Source organism: Crocuta crocuta, unplaced genomic scaffold (assembly GCF_008692635.1).
Source record: "Crocuta crocuta isolate KB4526 unplaced genomic scaffold, BGI_CrCroc_1.0 scaffold415, whole genome shotgun sequence".
NCBI lineage: Eukaryota > Metazoa > Chordata > Mammalia > Carnivora > Hyaenidae > Crocuta > Crocuta crocuta.
Genome location: NW_027531525.1, coordinates 576,343 through 597,669, shown reverse-complemented (window position 1 = coordinate 597,669; position 21,327 = coordinate 576,343). Strand labels below are relative to the sequence as shown.

At 56.2% G+C, this 21,327-nt stretch overlaps 1 protein-coding gene across 1 annotated transcript in view; it reads right to left on the bottom strand.

Annotated features, from left to right (window-relative positions):
- Positions 1 to 11,095: 11,095 nt before the first annotated feature.
- Positions 11,096 to 21,327, bottom strand: part of ADAMTSL4 (ADAMTS like 4) — a 10,587-nt gene continuing 355 nt past the window's right edge. Inside the window, exons 2-19 of the mRNA XM_077772605.1 lie at positions 21,083 to 21,107; positions 19,042 to 19,098; positions 18,639 to 18,696; positions 18,022 to 18,377; positions 17,171 to 17,846; positions 16,821 to 16,923; positions 16,068 to 16,204; positions 15,534 to 15,738; positions 15,127 to 15,299; positions 14,876 to 14,987; positions 14,591 to 14,776; positions 14,292 to 14,421; positions 13,760 to 13,964; positions 13,002 to 13,178; positions 12,571 to 12,777; positions 12,338 to 12,517; positions 12,096 to 12,240; positions 11,096 to 11,942 (exon numbers count right to left, since the gene is read on the bottom strand). Of these exons, the coding sequence (XP_077628731.1) occupies positions 11,806 to 11,942; positions 12,096 to 12,240; positions 12,338 to 12,517; positions 12,571 to 12,777; positions 13,002 to 13,178; positions 13,760 to 13,964; positions 14,292 to 14,421; positions 14,591 to 14,776; positions 14,876 to 14,987; positions 15,127 to 15,299; positions 15,534 to 15,738; positions 16,068 to 16,204; positions 16,821 to 16,923; positions 17,171 to 17,846; positions 18,022 to 18,377; positions 18,639 to 18,696; positions 19,042 to 19,098; positions 21,083 to 21,107 (3,269 nt within the window). The 3' untranslated portion in view covers positions 11,096 to 11,805. The remainder of the gene's footprint in view (positions 11,943 to 12,095; positions 12,241 to 12,337; positions 12,518 to 12,570; positions 12,778 to 13,001; positions 13,179 to 13,759; positions 13,965 to 14,291; positions 14,422 to 14,590; positions 14,777 to 14,875; positions 14,988 to 15,126; positions 15,300 to 15,533; positions 15,739 to 16,067; positions 16,205 to 16,820; positions 16,924 to 17,170; positions 17,847 to 18,021; positions 18,378 to 18,638; positions 18,697 to 19,041; positions 19,099 to 21,082; positions 21,108 to 21,327) is intronic.

The following is a 21,327-nucleotide window of genomic DNA, read 5'->3' as shown; positions in this document are numbered from 1 at the left end:
CAGTACTTTGCCCCTTTCCTCTCTCAAAACGGAAGTGGGGAATAAGCAGTTAAATTACAGAAACCCTATCCTGCCTTTATCTTCAACTACCTTGAAAGGAAGGGAGCTGAATCACCATGGAAATGTGCAAATAGGAAGTTTGCATATTGGTTCTAAGCCCTGAGCACCAAATGTTAATTGTCCGAACAGGATTCTGTGCTTTTTATGCCTTTAAAAGTACATTTCTGCTTGGGAACGCGCCTCTTTCTGGAGCCTGACTACCAGCAGACTGCAACTCTCTCTCCTTACAGAGAAAGCCGATACGTGCCAGTGCGCCCCTGAGCAGAGAGCCAGAGAGAGGGGAGCCTAGGGCCCATGGATCCGCGTCTCGGCCCCCGCTGAGTTCTACACAGTGCTGTTGCTCCCCGATAGATTGTGATGTGAAGCCGTTCTCTGGCTTCACATCCTTAGCTCCTTAGTTGAACACCTTATTAAAAACTTGGTTCAAATGGTAACCAGGTAACACGAGTCGCTGAGGGAGTCAAAGTATTCAACACTTCCCTTCATTTGACACGACCAAGACTTTGTCTTTCAGTTCCTGTTTTTGCAACTTTGGGGCTACCTCTTACTTCATACAATTTCCTTTCAGAAGACTTTAAAGCAGTTGTGAACAGCTGGTGGATTTTATGAAAATTAACTGATAAAATGGTGTGGAGCATGGCTCCAGCCAGATACCCAGAGCATGGGCTCTTTATTCCTGGAGTTCAAGGTGATCACTCTTCCATTATCCCTGGTTCTCTTTGGCCCCACTTGTTCAATGATTAGAGAACTTTGTCTTCTGAACCCTACCGCACCAATCAAAGGCTTCTCCTTGTCCAGATTTGAAAACTTAACTGGACCTTCTTAGTTTCCGGGTTGTTACAGTGTTATCTTAATTATGTGAAGCATGTGGAAAGAAGGGGGTTGGAAATATGTCTCCAGCAGATGAAACAGACCTAAGAATTCAGTGTTTTTTGTTTTTTTCTTTTTTAAGATTTTATTTTTGGGGCACCTACCTGGCTCAGTTGATAGAGCATGCAACTGGTGATCTCAGGGTCATGAGCTCAAGCCCCATGTTGGGCGTGGAGCCTACTTAAAAGATTTTTTTCCTCTTTTTTTAATGTTCATTTATTTTTGAGAGAGAGTACAAATGGGGGAGGGACAGAAAGAGGGAGACACAGAATCCGAGGCAGGCTCCAGGCTCTGAGCTGTCAGCACAGATCCTGATGCGGGGCTTGATCCCATGAACTGTGAGATCATAACCTGAGCTGAAGTCGGACGCTTAACCGACTGAGCCACTCAGGCGCCCCTTAAAAGATTTTTAAGTAATCTCAACACCCAACATGGGACTTGAACGTACTACCCTGAGATCCAGAGTCACAGGCTCCACCAGCTGAGGTAGCCAGGCGCCCTGAGAATTCGGTGTTCTTTACTCCTGATTCTTGTGAGGTTAAAAAAAAAAAAAAATACATGCAGTTCTCTGGACCCACACCAGACCTGCTTTCCCTTTGCAGTTCCTTTCTTCTCCTGAGTAGAATTGTAATTCTTAACTGGCAGGACATCCGTGAGGGCCAAGAACACTATTGCAGATTTTACCTCTTCCAAGATTCCATTTCCATGGCTTGTCTCTGCCATGGGCTTCAGTATTCTTGCTCACTTTGCCTCCTCATTTCCTGTCAAGGATTACCTTCCTTTACTGAGAAAGGCTCAGCTGCGCAGCGGGCTGGGGCAGTTAATGAGCTCTAGGCAACCAGATGTTTGTTGAGCCTCTTCATTTACCCATTAAGTGGCAGTGAATGCTTGCTGTTTACCTTGCACTATTGGAGGCTGGGGTTATAAAGAGAATAATTCTTTCCCTCAAGAAAGCAAAAACAACTAGGGAAAGGGGTGTCTGGCTGGGTTAGTGGAGCATGGGACTCAATCTCAGGGTTGTGAGTTCAAACCCCACATTGGGCATGGAGCCTGCTTTTAAAATGGTGGGGGGTTGGGGGAATGGGAAAGACACATGGCACTAATTGTAGACAATCTTTGATTGGAGCCTAGGTGAAAAAAGCTATAATGTGCACAACTGGGGAAATATTAACATGGGTTATGTTAAGTGGTACTGTAAATTTACTGAGTGTATCATAGTATGGTTATGTAAGAGGATGTCTGTTCTCAGGGAACATGTGCCAAAGAATTGAATGTATCACAAAATGGTAGAATGAGAAAGCAATGGTGGCAAGATGTCAAAGCTTATAATCTAGTAGAAGTGATAACTATGGACAAAAATAACTAGGATATGTTGCATAAAGTGCTACGATAAATATAGTCTAAGATAAAAGGTGGAACAAAACAGGGTGACCGCTTCTGGAAGCAGATGGTCAAGGCTTCAAAAGAAACATTTGAGGGACTCCTGGGTGGCTCAGTCGGTTAAGCGTTCGACTTAAGATCAGGTCATGATCTCACGGTTCATGGGTTCGAGCCCCTCATCAGGCTCTGTGCTGACAGCTAGCTCAGAGCCTGGAGCCTGCTTCAGATTCTTTATCTCCCTCCCTCTCTCTGACCCTCCCCTGCTTGTGCTCTCTCTCTCAGGGGGGAAGAAACATTAAAGATAAACATTTGAGGTTGAACCTTAAAGAATGAGTTAGGAAATATACACAGAAGCATAGTTGGGAAAGAACTTCCAGGAGTGGAGGGGGGGTGTGTGTGGAGGGAGGGGGGGTGTGTGTGGAGGGAGGGGGGAAGAGGTGTAGATCATTATTTTTTCTTCTCATTTCCTTCCCTGCCTTCCTTCCCCTTCATCATACATAGCTACCAAATATAGTATCTCTTCAGTTCCTTCCATTTGGGGCCTTATGTAAAAATAATGAGGGGCGCCTGGGTGGCTCCGCCCAACTCTTGATTTCAACTCAGGTCATGACCTCACAGTCCTGGGATTGAGCCCTGCATCAGGCTCCGTGCTGAGCATGGATCCTGCTTGAGATTCTCTCCCTCTCTGCACCTCCCTGGCTTGCCTGTGTGCGCGCGCGCTCTCTCAAAATAAGTAACATTTAAAAAAATGAAAAACCCTGGGAAAAAAGATGTGTCTTTAGTATTAAAAGTCTGAATTGGTGTGACACACAGCTGGGTGGATGGTGTTTTTCTGGGAAGTAGAGAAGATCGACTCCATTGATTGTTTTCTCCGCCACTGTAAAGTCGTGGCCCTGAATACACAGTATCTCTGGGATCACAGCCGCCACTGGACCTTGGTGTAGCCACTGGCTTTGGCAGACCTGCTTTGAACCTCGTTTTGAAGAGTCTTCAGAACGTCACCTAGGGTAGCGCGCACACGTCTCACCAGCCATCGGTCCTTGAACGCCCAAGTTCCCCCAGCCAGGGAAAGGAACCAACTTTTCAAATACAGACCCAAGAGTGCTGTGTGCCCTAGAGAACAGACTGGTAATAAAGTACAGCCTCCAAAGGTTATTTAACTGGACCCCAAGATACTGAATGGTGGTGGCTCCACTCTCCCTAATCCTATTCCCGTGGGAGACTTGATTACAGCTCTTCCCATCCTGGGTAAAAAACCAGTTTGTGCTGACTGCCCAGGCTTCCCCACGGGCTGCATTCTTGCCCATGAGCTCATTGTTTTGGCTTCACTGCCTGTATAAATCCGCAGCCAGTGCCAGAGGTCTTAGCCTGGGCCCCCTAACTAGCTGGGGCTGCATTCCATTCAGAATTTGACCACCCCCACTTGGTTTTCTTCCCGCCCGCCCGCGGTCACATGTGTGTGTTTATTCAAGTCAGCCGGGCGAGGTGCTCTGGGAGAGCCAGCCCAGGAAGCAGGCCAGGAAAAGAATGTTTAACTGCTGGGTTTCATCCTGGATTAGAGGACTTTTCCACATGGCTGTAAGAAATGTCTTCAGTTCTGTGCCCCCCCAAGCCCCCAGAAAAGTTAGTTTTCTTGTCTAGTACGGGGAGCTGTTTTCGAAAACAAGTTACTACCCATTTTAGCCTCCCCTCCTTGGCTGATCTGACTCTCAGGTGTTCAGACTTCGGGGAGAGGTAAGGGTTTCACCTAGGAAACCTTGCCTTCCAGGNAGCTCGCACCTGCACTCCTGAGGTTGCCTGGAGCACTTCCTAGCCGTGTCCAGTCCTTGCTGGGAGCGGTGGACAGGAGGGACAGCTGGGCTGTAAAAAGCAGCTGTTAGGTTTCACGGCTTTGTTACTGGAATGTCCTCTGAGGATAGCTTGTTTATTTCCTTAGCCCCTGAAAGCCTAGATCTAAGGCAAGGTGGGCCCACCCAGGCCGACGGGCTTTGGGAAGGGCACGTCTCTTATGTGGTCAAGTGCTGAGTTAACGTTGTATGCTATAGCATATAGTATACTCCTTTCCTCTAACCCTCTCTGAATTTCAGAAAACAAAAACAAAACTGCAGACTGAGGTTGTGGGAGGTGACATTTCTTCATTTCTCAGAAATCCCTCATCAGGCAAAGTAGAGAAATAGAAATAGGGAAATAACTTCATGTCGAAATGAGGTTTTGTGTGTGTGTGTGTGTGTGTGTGTGTGTGTGTGTTTTGAAATGAGGTGGCTTGTTTTCAGCTTTAAGGAACAACAGAGTTGGAAGGGCTTGGTAATAGTGGGGAGGAAAATTCCCTGCCCCTGCTTCTTGACCCTTTCCCCTACCTCAGAGTTTGGTTAGTGAGGGGCAGGCCTGCAACAGGAGACTGACTTCTATCTTCCCGTGATGAGCCATGAAGGATGTATCAGTGTTTTGAATGAAAAAAAAAACTTTCAAATACAGAACAGGGGTTTGGTAAACAATCCCAAATACAGGCTATTTTATTTAAGATTTTATTTTTAAGTAATCTTTATGCCCAAGGTGGGGCTCGAACTTATAACCCCAAGATCAAGAGTCATGTGCTCTACCAACTGAGCCAGCCAGGTGCCCTAGATAAAGGTTATTTTTTTTAAAATGTTTAATGTTTACTCATTATTTGAGAGAGAGAGAGAGACAGAGGCAGCCTGAGTAGGGGAGGGGCAGAGAAGAGAGGGAGACACAGAATGTGAAGCAGGCTCCAGGCTCTGAGCTGTCAGCACAGACCCCAATGCAACCCATGGACCGCGAGATCACGACCTGAGCTGAAGTCAGACGCTTAACCGACAGAGCCACCCAGGTGCTCCAGATAAAGGTTATTTAAAAAAGAAATGCAGTTGCATTGCTTCTAAGTACAGAACTTTTGAGTAATAAAATTTGTCTCATGGAGAAAACTGTGACTCAAGTGGGAATACATAAGTGTACGTTAGCATGACAGTGTACCTTAAAGGCCGTGTCTATTTAATTATTTTAATGCTTATTTATTTTTGAGAGAGTGTGAGCCGTTGAGGGGCAGGAGGGGGTGGGCTTTGCAGATTTCCTTGTATCTAAAATACTGAATACATTTGAAAGTAGTTTTAATTCCCTGAAATTTGGGGGTGAAAAATAAAATTTAGGGCACCTAGGTGGCTCAGTTGGTTGGGTGACCAACTTCAGCTCAGGTCATGATCTTGCGGTCTGTGAGTTCGAGCCCCGTGTCAGGCTCAGAGCCTGGAGATGGCTAAGGATTCTGTCTCACTCTCTCTGCCCCTCCCCTGCTCATGCCTCTGTCTCTCTCTCAAAAGTAAATAAATGTTAAAAATTTAAAAAAAAATTTTAGATAAGATTTTCCTTAAATGCTGGCAAGTAATGAAAGGCATTTGAAAACGACAAAAACACTTAAAGCCATCCAAGTTCTGGATCACTGTGGCCCAAATTACTGTATTTTGATAAAGGGTGCCCTATGGGAGTGAAATTAAGTAACAACAAAGGAATTAGGTAGAATTTAAAGGGTGAAAAGACTACCCTAGATCTCAAGCCTTTGTTTTCTCCCCTGTAAACCTGGATTTAACCGTCTTCCCTATTATTGTGAAGATTTAAAGAAAATATATATAATTGCTTTACCTTAAAGCACTATACAAACATAAGGAATTTCAGGAAATGTCCCTTAAGGGTTTACTATATTAGCTATTTCCAAGTTGCTGAATTCCCTAAGAGAAGCCCCTAGGAAGCAGACATCGGTAGATAGGACCTTGGAAAGGTTCTACAGCTATATTTTGGAGGCCTGAGGTGACACAAATGGGACTCTGTGGACAGCAGAGCAGAAGTTGAGCCAGACAGAACGCTTCCCAGGGTCCGTGACCTACCTGCCTGCCGCCCTGGCGCCTGCGCAGCCAGCAAGCCAAGCAAGGAGTGCTTTTTTCATTTTTTAAGTGATTGGGGAAAATCCTTTGACATGCTAAAATTACGTGAAATTTCAGCGTCATAAGGCTGAGTTGAACACAGCCCTGCCCTTTGGTTACCTGTTGTCCCAGGCTGCTTTGGTTGCAGCAGCAGAGCTGATTGATCACAAAGAGATTCTATGGCCCTGCAAACCCAAAATATTTGCTCTCTGGTCCTTTAGAGAAAACAGTGGCTCATTCCTGTACTGGAGCTAAAGAGGGGTCCCAGTATGTGACGAGGAGGCAGGCAACAGGGAACCAGTAGTAGGGAGGGAGGGAGAGCCGAACAGAGGGGCACTTTGATCTACTCTGTCCCTCCCATCAAGGGCAGGGCCTTTGCCACCATGCCTTTTAGCTCAGGGATCCCAGCGGCGACTCACTCTGTCCCACCGTCTTTCCCTGTTTCCTTTCCTCCTCATTCAAAGTTCTGAAGACCAGGGGCGCCTGGGTGGCTCAGTCAGGTAAACACCTGAATCTGGATTTTGGCTCAGGCCATGATCTCACGGTTGGTGAGTTGGAGCCCCGAGTTGGGTTCTGCCCTGGCAGTACAGAGCCTGATTGGGATGCTTTCCCTCTCTGCCCCTCCCCTGCACGCTCTCAAAATAAATAAATAAATAAATGAATGAATAAATAAATAAATAAATAAAAACTTTGGGGACACCTGACTGGCTCAGTCGGTTAAGCATCCAACTTAGGCTCAGGTCGTGATCTCACGGTTCATGGGTTCAAGCCCTGTGTCAGGCTGTGTGCTGACCGCTAGCTCAGAGCCTGGAGCTTGCTTCAGATTCTGTGTCTCCCTCTCTCTCTGACCCTCCCCTGCTCACACTGTCTCCCTCTCTCTCAGAAATAAATAAAACATTAAAAATATTGAAACAATTTTTTGAAGAAAAAAAAGGTTCTAAAGACCTGTGCCTTTTTTTTTTTTTTTAAGTAAGCTCTATGCCCAATGTGGGGCTTGAACCTCCGACCCTGAGATCAAGAGTACATCCTCCACCAGCTGAGGCAGCCAGGTGCCCCCATAGAGCAGACATTCAGACAAAACACAGTAGAGCACAGCATGCACATCCTAACCCCAACCTGAGGCCCTGAAGTTGAGCCCATTCCTCCTCTAACTACTGAGGTTTTCTCCCGGGCCACCCCAACAGTTCTCCAGGGCTGCGTGAGAACAGGCTCTGGTCCTTCTGCCTCGTTCTGCACCTCGCCTTCAGCTCAGTGGCTGGTTGCTTCCCTGGGGCCTGACCGCCGGGGGCCCCCCTACACTTTATTTTGGAGTTACTCTTGCACATTCCTCCCTCAAGTGCTCTCTACCTTCAGACCTCCACCCCGAAACACCGCCTGTAGAGTTTCCCCAGTCTCCACGGTCAAGGTGCTCAAAGTCTGATTCAGACCTCATGCCCGCCTAGTTTGAAGTTAACCCAAACTGTTTATTGCTCTTGACAGCCTCAGACTTAGGTACTTTCCTGAGGCTTTCTACTTCCTGTGGAAGAGTCCCCCAGCCAGCACCCTTTCAAGCTAACACCTCTTCATCACCTGCCTGTGACAAATAAGCCCCCTCTGCCCTGACTCCTCCCCCCACCCCCAGCTGCCTCCCAGCACCTGAGATGATGGATTTGAGCGATCTTGGTAGGAGAGGGTGGGGACGGGGGAACCTCCAGCCCCACCACTCAACGCCCAAACTAGAATCTGTGATTCCGGTGTGATTCTCTGTGGTTCAAGTTTAGCCTTGATTGTCCGTGGTGCACGGAGAGGGGAGGTCTCCCTGATTCCATTCACTCTGGTGGGGGAGCGGGTTAAATTGAAATGAAGTCTCTTTGTGAAACTAGGCACAGGGGGAGAGGGAGAGACGAGAGGGAGGGAGAGAGGATGTGGTTGGAGAGAACTTGGAGGGGAGCGCCTCCTTGCACGTCGTTCTCACGCTGTCCCTCTGCCCTCCCGCTGTCTAGACCCTCCAACCTTATTTCTGCCCTTGAGGGCTCCTGGAAGAGGGAGCCTCACCGCTGAGACATTCACGCTGGGGCCAGCCGGTGGGCCCTGTGCTCTGCCTCACTCCTAGTTAGCAGGGACTGAGCTGGTGGCCTGAAGAGCATCGGTCCCCACAGACCCACCCCTGCAGCTGACCCACCCCTGCAGCTGTGAGCACCTGCTTGCCGGGAGGCCCAGGGGGCTGGGGAAGTCTAGGAGATAAATTTAGTCTGAAGGCTGCAGCTTAATTGGGTTGGGTAGTTACCCCGGGGAGGCTGGGGAGGGGGAGGGGAGACGAATTGTGACCTAACTGCACTGAGACCTCGTAAGTATGCCCCCAAGTACACTGATACGGAAGTACGATCCCCTCCCCCCACAGACACCGAGGCGCGAGGAGCCCTCGGCACGACACTGGCCGGCTTCGCACGCTTGAGCTCTCTTGTGCACGTCAAGAATTTTCCTGTGAGCACCCCACCCCCACCTCAGTTGTCAGGGGTCCAGTTCCTCCGAGTCCNACCGCATCTCTCTGGCTTCGGCTTGCAGCTTCCTCTCTCCCAAGTCCCTCTAGAGGGTTTCAGAGGTCAACAGAGAGGTGTCTGGCCACACTACTCCCCTCTATGGGACCAGGAAAAAGGGTTGCTCAGGGTCAGAGTCCCCTTCCGGAAAGCTCCTGCATTGACCCCATACTGACTTCGGTGACCGGAGGAAAGAATCCTTAGGGCCTGCACTGAATCCTACTTAAGCTTTCAAATGAAAGAGGAGGGGCACCTGGGTGACTCGGTAGAGCTCCTGACTTTTTTTCTTTTTAATGTTTATTTTTTGAGAGAGACAGAGTGCGAGTGGGTGAGGGGCAGGGAGCCGGGGAGCCACAGAATCGGAAGCAGGCTCCAGGTTCTGAGCTGTCAGCACAGAGCTTGATGCAGGGTTTGAATCCACGAACCGCGAGATCATGACCTGAGCCGAGGTTGGACCCTTAACCCACTGAGCCACCCAGGTACCCCTAGTGCATCTGACTCTTGATTTTGGCTCAGGTCGTGATCCCAGGTCATGGGATCGAGCCCAGTGTCAGTCTCTGCGCTGAGCATGGAACCTGCTTACGATTCTCTTTCCCCACCAGCTCAAGCTCTTTTTTCTCTCTCTCTCTCTAAAATAAAATCAAAGGGTAAAGGGGGCAACCCCCCCTTCCCCAACAAAACTCATACCCTGAAAAGTCAGAGGCTGGTCGCTGTGAGGGAGGTCAGGGGCAACCAGAGAAAGGAGGTGCGGAAGCTGGGGGAGCCCTAAGAAGGGCTGTGGCTGCATCCCCCACCTGTGATTGGTTCTCAGGCTCAGGCCAACTCCAGACCTGCCCAGCAACAGCCCTGAGAGGCCCTAAAAGGGAGGGGAACTTCGGGGAAGTCAGCTGAGCTGGGGCCACCGCCCAGGCTGCAGCTTCCAGGAATCGCTGGGAGGGCCCCAGCTAGTCACCGCCGCCCCTCCCTTCATGTTGTGACTCCGCCTTCAGCTCTATCTACTGGGCTGGCTCAGGTCCCACGTGCCTGGTCCCCCACATCTCTGATCCCCTCACAGATTCACTAAAGAGAGGACCGTGTCCGCCACCTCCTCTTCAGGCTCAGTATCTTCAAACACTTTGAGACCGGACTTGCCTTGGACCCTTTTTCCTCACGCGTTCCCTCTGGGCTAGTCAGTTTCATTTTCCTTTTCTTCCACTCCCTGGGCCTCCTTCCCCACCTACTCTCCTCTCAAGAGGTTGCCCAGAGTCTTCCTTCTCAGCCACTTCCAACCCAGGGAGAGTCTAAGTGCCAAGGGAGCAGTATGACACCAGAGAGCTGCCGGAGAAGTCCCGTATCCTTCACGGGGTCTTGGCGTGTTCAGGAACGAGTCGTCGCTGAGCTCGGTTGTTTCCGCGGGCCTTGATTAATGGTCTTGGCCACACTTGAGGAGGTGCAGAGACGGGAGGACGGCTGCCTCTAATGCGGGTGGCTGATTCTGTTGCTCTGCCCCCCCTTCCTGTCCCAGGCACGGGGACCCCGGGAAGTCTGGCTTCCGGAAGTGGAGACCCTGGACTCAGACCTCAGAATTGCCGGGGTCAGGGAAAGGGCCTGTATTGTCTGGAAAAGGCTGCTCAGTCACACACCACCTCTTGCAAGCTATTTACCTTGAGAGATGACAAGGGCGAAGGAGGGAGGGAGCCTAGGGTGATACATCTCTGAAGAATGTCTTTGGCAGGACATCCAGTACTGCCTTGGCTCCGCCCCCAACCCCGCCCTCCACCGCTAGAGCAGGGCCAGGCTCCTCCTCCTCCAGCGGTTTTCGCTGCGGGAACGGGGGAGGGGCATCCCTTCATTTCCCCCTACCCTAGCAAAAGCAATCACAAACCAAGATCTTAATAGAGAAATAAATAGACGATAGCAGAAAAGATCGGGGAGGTGGGCAGGGCCAAAGTAAGAGAACAGGAAAAAAGGCGCCTGAAAAGCCAGCTGCCATTCAACGCAGCCCCAAATTGGAAGCAGGGCCACTAGATTCCAAGAGATCGTTCAGACAGACTCACCCTACGGAGAAACCCACCGTGGGCCCTGCAGTTTTCCCTCCGCTCTGGGAGCAAGCGCCCAACTCTTTACCTAAAGTGGGAGAAGTGGTGACCTCTAGCGGTCAATGGCCGACCTGCAGGGCCTCGGTTGGCCAGGATCCTCTGCGTGGTTGGGCTCACTCACTCACTAGCCTTTCTGGGCCCGGACTCTCCGCCTGGGCTGTCGGCGCGGTTCCCCGTCCCACCCCTCATTCTGACCTCACACTGCTTGTCTGGGTGGCCCAGGCCGCTGGGTTCCCATCAGGACAACAAAGAGCCTTTTTCTCATTTGTCATAATCATCTTTAATAAAAAATAAATTAGTTCTGGGGTGGGAATCATTTTAGGAGGTGGGGAGCGCGAGCAGGGCCTAGGGTGTCTTGTTCTAAACTTTCTTTTTTCCGTCCTCTGCCCAGCTGGCCCCCGCTCTGGGGAGGTAGCCTCTCTTCCCGGGGTAAGGTGGGAATGGCGGTGGCTGACCGCATCCCTAGCTGACTACGAGAGGTAGGGACAGAGAGACTACGTGTGGGGCCAGGGGGTGGTTTAGAGACGTGAGGCCTGCGGGTGAGAACCGAAGCGCAGGCCACAAAGCCGGGGTCGATGGGGAGGCCGGTCGCCAGGCAGTCTGGATCGCTAAGGAGCCGCAAACTTGCCTTCCTCTCAGCCTAGAAAAGTCTCAGGCCAGCAGGCACGGTCCCCTCCCCATTCCTCTTCAGTTTGTTTAACTTCTTTTTGTGAGAAGTAACGCACGTATGTGAGCACACACATCCACGCGGACCCACATACCCACGTGGGGCGTAGGCGCACACACCCCGTCACACCCCACGCAGAGCCAACCACACATGGTGACGGTCACCTTGCCACCTGCAAACCACCCTAGGGGACATCCCTGGTGAGACTAGGGCAGGCTGGAGAGCCAGAGGATAGAGTGGGCCGATGGGCGGGGGACTGATGGCGGCGTGAGGAAACCGTGAGGAGAGGGTCCCGTGGACTCACTTCAGGCGGGCTCCGGGGGAGAGCGCTCCAGGACACGGGCGCAAGAGCCGCAACAGGTGGCTGTGTAGTAGGGGTAGACGCAGAGACGGGCCTGTACCACCAGGGGGCAGTGTGGAGAGCTGTCCTTGCACTGATCATCTGGGGACAGAGGAGGCCGGTGGGCACAAGACAGTCACCCAGACCCTTCCCTCTGGAGGTGCAGTGCCCACACCCCCTGGCCCTTTCTCATCTCCCCCAGACTTCAGTTAACTCCAGCGTGTTGGGGGTCAGGGGGAAGAGGGGGCTCTTTACCGGGGCGCTGGCTGCAGGGTTGGCTGTTACAGGGTCGTTTCCTGGCCGGCCGCAGGTGAGGAGGGCATCGGACACTGAGGGTCTGGTTGGCGGTCAAGCACTGGACCTCCCTGGTCTGCACACCCCCCTGGCAGGAGCGAGAACACTGGGGAGACCCCGACTATCAGATCAGACCTTCTCTGTGACCTACGCTCTTCCTGAACCCCAGGCTGCCACCTTCCCTGAAAATAATNGGCGCTCACCGGACTCCAGGGCGTAGAAAACCAGCGGTCCCGGCAGTCCTGCCCCTGACAGGGCTGCAGGGCGGGGGGCCTGGGCAGGTGGGAACAGTTGCCGGGAGAGGTCACGCGGAATTCCGTGCCCAGTTTGGACACGCAGATGACGTCTCTGCGCTGGGTGCCGGAGCCACAGTCTGAGGAGCACTGAGACACAGGAAGGGCAGGCTGTGCAGGGGGCACTGAGAACAGGGNCTCACCCCAGGCCAGGGCCCCGTGTACCAGCACCACGTCATCTCGCAGGGTCCCAGGCTGCAGGCACGCATGTCAGGGGGGCGGCTTCCGGGCGCACAGCTCTGCTCACTCGTCCCTGCTCCCACTTCCTCCTGGCCCGCCCCCTGGGCCTCCCCGCTCCCAAGGCAGACCACAGACCGTCGCTGGATTCCCGTCCCACACTCAGCGGAGCACTGTTGAGGAGGTGATGGATAGGGGAGGGGGGGTGTACCCCAGACAAGAGGGACCTGTGCGGGGCTCTAGGACCCTAAGGTGAGCTTCTCTCACTTATCTCTGAGTTCCCAGCATTGGCAGCATCTAGCACACACTAGGGCTACTGATGTGTACCCTGCGTGCAGAGGTGTGCTGGGAAGAGGGATCCTGGGGGTGGGACTTGGAGAAGGGGTGCGGGGCCCACCTTGGAGCTCCAGTCGCTGTGGAACCAGGCTGTAGTACAGGGCCCCATGTCACAGGCCTCCCTGCTGGAGGGCCGCGGGGGGCCAGACGCACACTCCCTTTCGCTCACTTCGTCGCCATTGTTGCCCACGCAGCGAACCTGGCGACTCCTCTGGCCACGCCCACACCGCACGGAGCACTGAGGGGAGGAGAGCTTCCCAGAGCCTGGATTCACAGGCTTCCCCCTAACCCTCTCTCCCCCCCCCACCCTCCCCGGCCTCCTCCGGCTCCAGGTTCTATGAACCAGGACCTGCCTTCGGTCCCTGCCTGGGCGGTTATGGTTAGTGGCTTTGTACGCTGGGGGGCAGGCTGGGCACGTGGCTCCGGGCCCCCAACCCCTGGCTCAGTGTCTTATCTGCTTTACAGATGGGGGCTGCACGAGAGATCTCGTTTGTGAAAAAGCTTCTGCTGATTAAAACGCTTTGGAGGGGCACCCGGGGGGGCTCAGTTGGTTAAGCATCCAACTTGGGCTCAGGTCGTGATCTTAGAGTCTGTGAGTTTGAGCTTCTCATCGGGCTCTGTGCTGACAGCTCAGAGCCTGGAGCCTGTTTTGGATTCTGTGTCTCCCTCTCTCTCTGACCCTCCCCTGTTCACGCTGTCTCTCTCTCAGAAATAAATAAAAAAACACTGGAAAAAAGAAAAACCACTGCTGTAATTCACTGGTGCCCATCCGTCTAGGGCCCTTCCCTCTCTGCAGCCCCCTCACCCAGTCCCACTCACCTGGCTCCAGGGGGAACGGACCTCCCAATGGCCACAGAGGCGTAGCTGGCAGGGCTGGGTGACGTTGGGCCGGGGTAGGTGTCCACAGCGCTCCGGGGGCACTGAGGAGCCCCCGCCCCCAAACTCCTGGCGGCAGCGGAGCTGGCGGTGCTGCGTGCCTGGCCCGCAGGAGCGGCTACAGGATGTCCACTCACCAGCCTCCCAGCTGTGGTCACAGGGGCAGGAGAGAGACACCGAGAAGAAAACAGAGATCGGAGATGTGCGGGGCGAGGCATGACGGGCGGGGCAGGAGACCCCGCACAGGAGAGGGAGTCCCTTGGGAACCTGCGATCTGATTCTCCGCGGGGTGCCGGCGCCAGTGTCACTCGCTGTCTGGGGGCCGTAAACCTTTCTAACGAAACCCTGTCTCCATGCAGCCTGGTCTCACGTTCCCGGGTCCGGGGTCCAGGTGGGACCCTGCACAGCGTGGACGTGCCTGCCTGGACACCCACCGTGTTCTAGGACCCCAGCCCTCCCTGTGGGTCATACTCACTAGGGGGGGCACGGGGGGCCGTGGCAGGGCTCCTGGGAGGCCGGGGGCCTGGCTCCCACCGCACAGCTGTGCTCCTCCAGTTCCTCCCCCGACTCGCGAGAAACGCAGAGGAAGATGGGACGCCAAACACCTGAAAGGGATGAGAGAGAGATGGGGCAGGCGGGGGGAGGGCTCAGAGCCCGGTGTCGGTGGGGTCCCAGGCACTGGACTCGGACGGGGTGTGGAGTGGGGTCAGCAGTGCAAGGTCAGGGATTCAGGCTAAGGATGCCCGGGACGCAGGCTGGCGCGGGACACCTCACCTTTTCCACAGGATGCTGAGCACTCCGAGTGTCCCACTCGTTTCCAGTATCCAGTCGAAGCCCCCAGCGGTGTCCGGGGATGGGGTGGAGCATGCATCTGGGGGATCCGCACCTGACGCTGGAGAGTGCCTGGGGTCCGGACAGGGCGGGGCGCCGGAGCGGGTGGGGGCTCTACCCTCAGAATCTCTGTGAGAGGACAGTCATAGTCGAATTAAATGCCCCCCACTGCCTCCAAACTCCCCTTTCAGCCCCTCCCTGCTGCCTAGGTCTGGGGAGCAGTCTTACCCTGTCGGAGGTGGGGGAGGCGAGGCTCTGGGGTGGTGCTCTCAGGGTTTGGAGGAGGTGAAGAGATAACATACTGATAAAAAATGCCTGGGTTTTCCTCCTGAAAGATCACCTGGGGAGAGAAAGAGGAGGTGAAGACCTGTCTGCGGAAGCAAGAGGGGCAGGCCCCTGGCCTTCCGCCCCATCCGGAGACCCACCGCTTTGTCCTCAGAGGGAAAGCCCCCACCGCCCCCCACCAGTCCCAAGCTCACGTAGACATCCACAGGCTGGGTGGTGGGGCCTTGGGCCGACAGACTCTCCCCCTTGCCCTCCTCTCGCGAAGGACGGTTGTACAGGAAGACAGTCCCACTGGCCGTGTAGGACCCAGGGGGGTCCACAGCCCAGTTTCCATTGATGATGGACTGGCCCCCGGGGCCTCGAAGGGCTGAGCGTTGGAGATCAGGACACCAGATCAGCCGTGGCGTCCTTCCCCTGGCACTCCCTAAGCCACGCAGAGCCCCAGGTGCCCCGCGCACTCTTGCTCTCTCTCCGGCAAGGCAAGGAGCCCCTGACTGCTCTCAGCTTGGCCCACCCACTGTGTTCGGGGGAGTGGGGGGGCTGGGGCAGGAGACCAGGAATGGAACGGGCCCCAAGAGTCCGGGAATCCTGGAGAACTCACCGAGGTAGTTGGAGCTGGGCCGAAGCTGGGCGATGTGGAGCTGGGAGGCCCCCGCGGGAATGGACAGGATCTTCTGGTAGCCCAGAGGGCCCCCCCGGCCTGTGAGGTTCCCCGAGATGAGGCGGCAGGTGGACTCATCACCCCCACAGACCCCACAGCCATCGGGACGCCTGCCGGAGCCGAGGATCCCGTCACAGCCAGGGCTCTGGGGGGGAGCGAGGCAGTGGCCGCTGGAACCCGTCCCCCCCGCACCCCAGCTTCGTCCTCGAGACTCCCCAGTTCGCCCTGCACCTTGATCTTCACACTCCAAGTGAGAATGGGTCCCTCTGCCAGCCCTCCAGCCCCAGCGAAGCATGGATGTGCCCGAGGGTGTCCTTCCTGCATTCACCTCCCGGCTCTGGTCTCACTTGTGGGGGTGGGGGGGTTTGGAACTCTCCTCTGTGTGGCCTCAGCCTGGTGTTCTGTTTCTGTGATGACGACTGAGGAGCCCGTGTGTGCCTGCCTGCGTGTGCGTGGACACCCCACCCTCCTCACCAGACAGCGTCCGGCCACACAGATGTCCAGGGCTCCAGGCTGACACAGGGTCCCGTCCTGGACCTTTTCGGTGTGACGGACATAGAAGCGGAAGCCGCGGGGACGGCAGTTCAGCTCACAGCGTTGGGAGCCCTGAACTAAGAAACAGGGTGGAAGGGCGGTTCGCGGGGGTCCTAGGGGGGAGGTTACTGGCGAAGGTCCCATATCAGCTCTAGGGCACCCGGAGGTTGCCTACATCATTATGGCTGAGGGGAATGTGACAATTCTATATTCTCGAAGGTTCCTCGGAGGGTCACACAAAAGCTGAGTCCAATCAGTTGAGGTCACCGAGACCAGCAAAGAGGCTGTGAATCGTGAGAGGAGATACTCGCACCCTACGATTATGTGTGTTCACAAAGGGGCTTCTTGGCATCAAGCTGACACAGGTCTAAGATCAAGTGGATGGTCACTTGAGAACAAGTGGTCTGACACCCGCCAGGGCCCACAGTGCACCACGCACTGCTGTCACACCGAATGGGACGTCTCTAACCCTGCCCCTCTCGGGCCATGTCCACCCCACCTCCTGGGATGGGCCTCCGGGAGGAAGGCAGCCGAAGGCACCTCCGGACCCTCCCTCCCCCCAGCCTGACCCCTCTGCTTAGTTCCCCTCTTAGGACCTACAGAGGAGACCTGGGCGGGGGGTGTCTCCCTCTTCCCATCATCCCCCTATCTTAAGCCAGTTCCGCTCCCCCCAGGGTGGGCGACAAACCTCACCTTCTGTGAAGGGCTCCCATTGGTACAGCTGGCCCATGAACTCCTGGGAGTCAAAGGCTGCACACTGCAGGGCCCGGGGGTCTGGCTGGTCAGGGGGGCAGGGCTGAGGTGGGGGGATACAGAGGAGTCAAAGCTGGGGAGGAAAATGGGGGTGTGGGTCAGGGCTGGATTTGGGGGTGTGGGAAGGAAGGTCAGGTGTGTGGAAGAGCTCCAAGGCCCCTACCCTGAGGAGGTCGGATGCCAAGGCCCTTCTCCCTCAGGTCCCGGTCTGACAAGCTGAGGACCCAGACTCAGGGTCAGGGAAGTAGAATGGCAAGTCTGGGGAGGGGACGGTCCAAGGAGGAACTCACCGCTAGGCTGCAGGCTCTCAGCTGCTCGCTCTCCCCAGAACATCTCGGGACAGGGCTACTGGGAGCAAAGAGACTCCAGAGGGAACTGGAGTGGGGACCAGCACTCAGCAGAGGCAGCCAGCCGTCTGGGTAGTGAGGGACAGACTCCACGTGGGACCCGTGAAGATTCCCCCCAGGGCTCCAGTGCTCCGGGCTCTGGTGACCTCTGCCCCGAGGGACAGAAAGGAGAGGATTGGGGTGCTTCTCGACCCTCTGGGGACTGGCCCGCCCCTGGGATTTTGGCATTCTTGGCTGAGGGGACACATGGGAAGAGCTACTTTCTCCTGGGGAGGGGACAGACAGGGGGATGTCTGTGCCAGAGGCTCTGGGCTGGGGCCGTGTGGGGGCAGGCCTGCTTCTAGAGGGCACCTCTGCCTGAGCAGTTTGGGGACCTGGGGGCTCTGCTGGGGAGGACCGGGGGCGGGCAGACAGTTCTGTAGGCGGGAGTGGAGTCTGAGCCGTGTGGTTTGTGGAAGACGGCTCCGTTCTTGGAGTCGGGGGTGGAAGATCTGAGGTGTCGGGGTGCTCGGCTCTGGGCAGCCTCCTGGGGTGCCTGCGGTTCCGATGGAGCGGCATAGCAAAGGGCACTCTCCCATAACCAAACATTCCTGGCTTGATGGGCTCTCGAACCCGCGATCTGAGAAGGCGTAGAAGACGTGCAGTCATGGCCCAGGCCCACCCTGACCCAGCCTCCCCAGAGGACTTCCTAGCCCCAAAGACAAGCCTCCCTAAGANTGCCCTCCCGGGCCTCCCTTCCCAAGCCCCGCCCCTGGCCCAAGCCCCGCCCCTCTCCCCAATCCCCACAGCCTCACCTCCGAGCTCCTTGAATCTCCTGGGCCTCTGCTCTCCCTAACTGGGAAGCAGGACCTCGAAGGGGACCACCCCTGTCCCGAGGCTGCGGCCTGTACAGGGGGAGGGTTTCTCGGGAAGCCTGGGGTCTGAAGCCCTGAGCCCGAGGGAGCAAGGCTTCCGGATGTCTTGGGGGCCGGGGTGGGAGGGGCAGGCCCTGGTGGAGTTGAGCGGTAGGGAGCTGGCATGTCCGACTCCTGCGCTGCACCCCAACTCCACAGGGCTGGGAGCAAGAGCCCCACGGGGCCCAAGGACCCCAGAGGCCCTCAGGGCCCTGGCCCTCTTCAGGGGGTGTCTGAGTAGAGTGTCCAGACAACACCTATGTGGACAAAAAGGTCAGACGAAATTAGGATTTTCGCGAACTCTACACAGTATCCACTCCAGTGCCTGAGGGTTGGGGGCTGTTACTACTGGCCCAAGGTCACATTTAGTAGCACAGATGAGACTTGATGTTATTTGGCAAAGAGTTAGTGAGTTGGGGGTGGGAGGGAGTCTGGGAGGGCAAATGCGGAAGGGCCATCACTCCCTGGTTGGAAGCCAGGGAGCGGGAAAGGGCCACAGCCTCGGGTCCCTGGCTTACCTCCTGATCCAGGCAGAGCTCAGGGAGGGACAGAAGCAGCACCAGGCACAACTGGGGCCTGCAAGCCGGCCAGAGGAGGTGTTATGACACCCCCTACCCCCCTCACGCGCCCCCCACCAGCGGGCTCCCCACATCCTGACGCCAGCTTCTCAGAAAGCAGAAGTTACTCATCGCTTGTCCCCGGCCCGCCCAGTAACGGCCTTTCCCTCCCTCTCTCCCAGGGACAGAGCAGCCCCTCCAGCCGCAGCCCCCCCCCCTCCCGCCACTTCCCTGCCCACCCACTTCTCCATCGCTCCTCCCGTGAAGCCCCAGGCCAGGGAGAGGGGACCGGAAGTCAACACACTACTCAGGCATCTGGGCGTGGAGGGGACGCGCTCTGCAGGGACAGAAGCCTGGTGGTTACCTCTCCAGTCTCCAGAAAGCCGGGGCTCGGCAGGGACGGCTCCTCAGAAGGACAGCTCTGCACGAGGATGGAGGTGGGGGACCAGAGTGGCCACGCTTTCTGCCCCTAAGGGTGACAGCGGGAAGGAATGCTGCCCCTTCCTGCCGGCTGAGGCCAGAGGGTGGGGGTCTGACCTCAGCCTCCCGACGGCGGCCCAGGCCCCTCCCCCCCAGCCTGCGGGAATCCCTCCGCCCCTCCCCCATCCCCACTGGGGACTGTCTCCAGGCCAGCTCGGGCCACACAGGCACACATCTTCCGTGTGATGATTTTCATCTGGTTCCTGCCCTCCCAGGGGTCCTGGACAGCTGAGGAGGGAGGCTTGGGTGAGGACACACCAGATGGCCGCTCGGGGGAGATGATGGGAAGCTGCTCTGGGCTTTCCGTGTCCTACCTGCCGCCCAGCCTTTTCTTCCCTTTAACGCTGGAGCCTCAGGCACATCTCTGCCTGCCTCCAGCACTTTCTAGCCGCAGGATAAACTAAGTGGGCTGATGGCTTCATCTCTAGAGAAGCAGGTGATCTTCCCATTGCGAGGTGACCTCCCTCCAATGAAGGCTCATTTCAGGTGCCACAGTGATGGGCTGGGGGAACCCAGGAAGGAGGGGTACAGCCAGAGCAGCTGTCGGCCTCCAGTCACAGACCTAGCATTCTGAGGAGCCGGGAAGTCCATCCTGAAGTCTAGCTTTGATCATCAGGGAGGTGGAGCTTGGAGCCCTCCCCTGGTCTCCAAGCCACAGCCTGCCCACCCCTCCAGCCCCCTGCTGCTCACCACGAGCCCTTCCTACCCCCACTCCTCAACCCGCTCTTAGTTCTGCTTTCCAGGAAAAAAAAAATGTTTCTGTTGGATCCGAAAGGCACCCGGGAGAGGAATCCAAGGAGCTGATGCCGAGGTGGGCCCACTCAGGGGCAGGAAAATGGCAGAGGGAAGGGCAGGAATGTGCTTTGGGGGTAGCAACGCTGGGCCTCCCTCCCCTCCCTGGGACCCCAAGACTCGGAAATCTGAGGCAAGGGTTGCAGAGGACGAGCCTGGGTGCACAGGGTCACCTCAGCTGCGTGGGGTGGGGAAGGGGTGGCTGATGGCTGCTCCCTTCCCTGGCTGGGCTGGGCTGTCCACTGAGGTCAGCCGCTCCACCCTGATGGGGACGTGCGGGCTCCGGAGAAGGGCCAGTGGTCCACCCAAAGCTTCGGCTCTCGGCCTGCCTCTGCTCCTTGACGTTGAAGACGGGAGACAGGGGCGGTGATCACTGTCTGCCCCTTCTCTGCTGCTGGGCACCCGCCCTCTCCACTGGTCCTTGGCCGCTGCCCCTCTCCGCTCCCCCCCGGGTCTGTACCTCGCTGCCTCTATGGGTCTACCCAGTACACATAATCCCATCCTGAGCTGGGTTTGGCTTTGGCAGTTCCCTGGAGAAGTGAGGGGTGGGGGTGGGGGTGACGTGAACTCCTGGAGCCCTGGCCAGGCCTGGCTCGCTCTCTGGAAAAGTCCTACCCCACCCCCTGCACAGCTGGGCAGGGGGCCGACACCCCCTCCGCTGCAGAAACAGACACACATTTGTGCTTCTCACCCCTTTTCATGTTCCTCATCTGGTGTGTCTCACTGCTCAGGGTGAGGAAAGGAGAGGTCAGAAGCGGTCACCCTGGTGCCAGGCTGGACACTGGTCTGGACAAACCTGGGCCATGGCTGGCCACACCTCCACACTGGCCAGTGAGGATCAAGGAGGAGAGACCCGGGAAGGACTGAACCCTTGGATTCCGGAGGGACCCACTTCTGGGAAATGGGTCACTGCGGCAGGGGGTGGGACAGCTTGTTTCAGCGCTGTCTGGAGACTCCCTAGCCGGGGTCAGAACTCGGTCCTCCCTGCAACCGTCACTCCTGGGTCCTGGACGACCATTCCAACAGGTGTCCTTCCTTTCTAATCACCAGGCTGAGCGGGATCAGGGGTACCCCTCGGCATCCCTCCCAGGGTCCTTCGCCCCATCTCCACGACTGAAGGGGGGCAGGGGTACGCATCCTCGAGCAGCAGGGACCCTCCTGGAGGAGGCGGGCAGGAGGCGCCAGCGCGTGCGGGGAGGTCCCGGGTATGTTTTCCAACTGCGCTCCGTGACTTAGTAGGAATTTTGGCTGATCTTCCGCCCGGGTGATGGGGCCAGGCTTCCACCGGATCGGTACGCCCTCCCCAGAAATTCGACCCCAGGGACTGGAAGATCTTCCGAGGCTACAGAGCTGGGGCCGGGGTCGCGGCGGGGCGGGG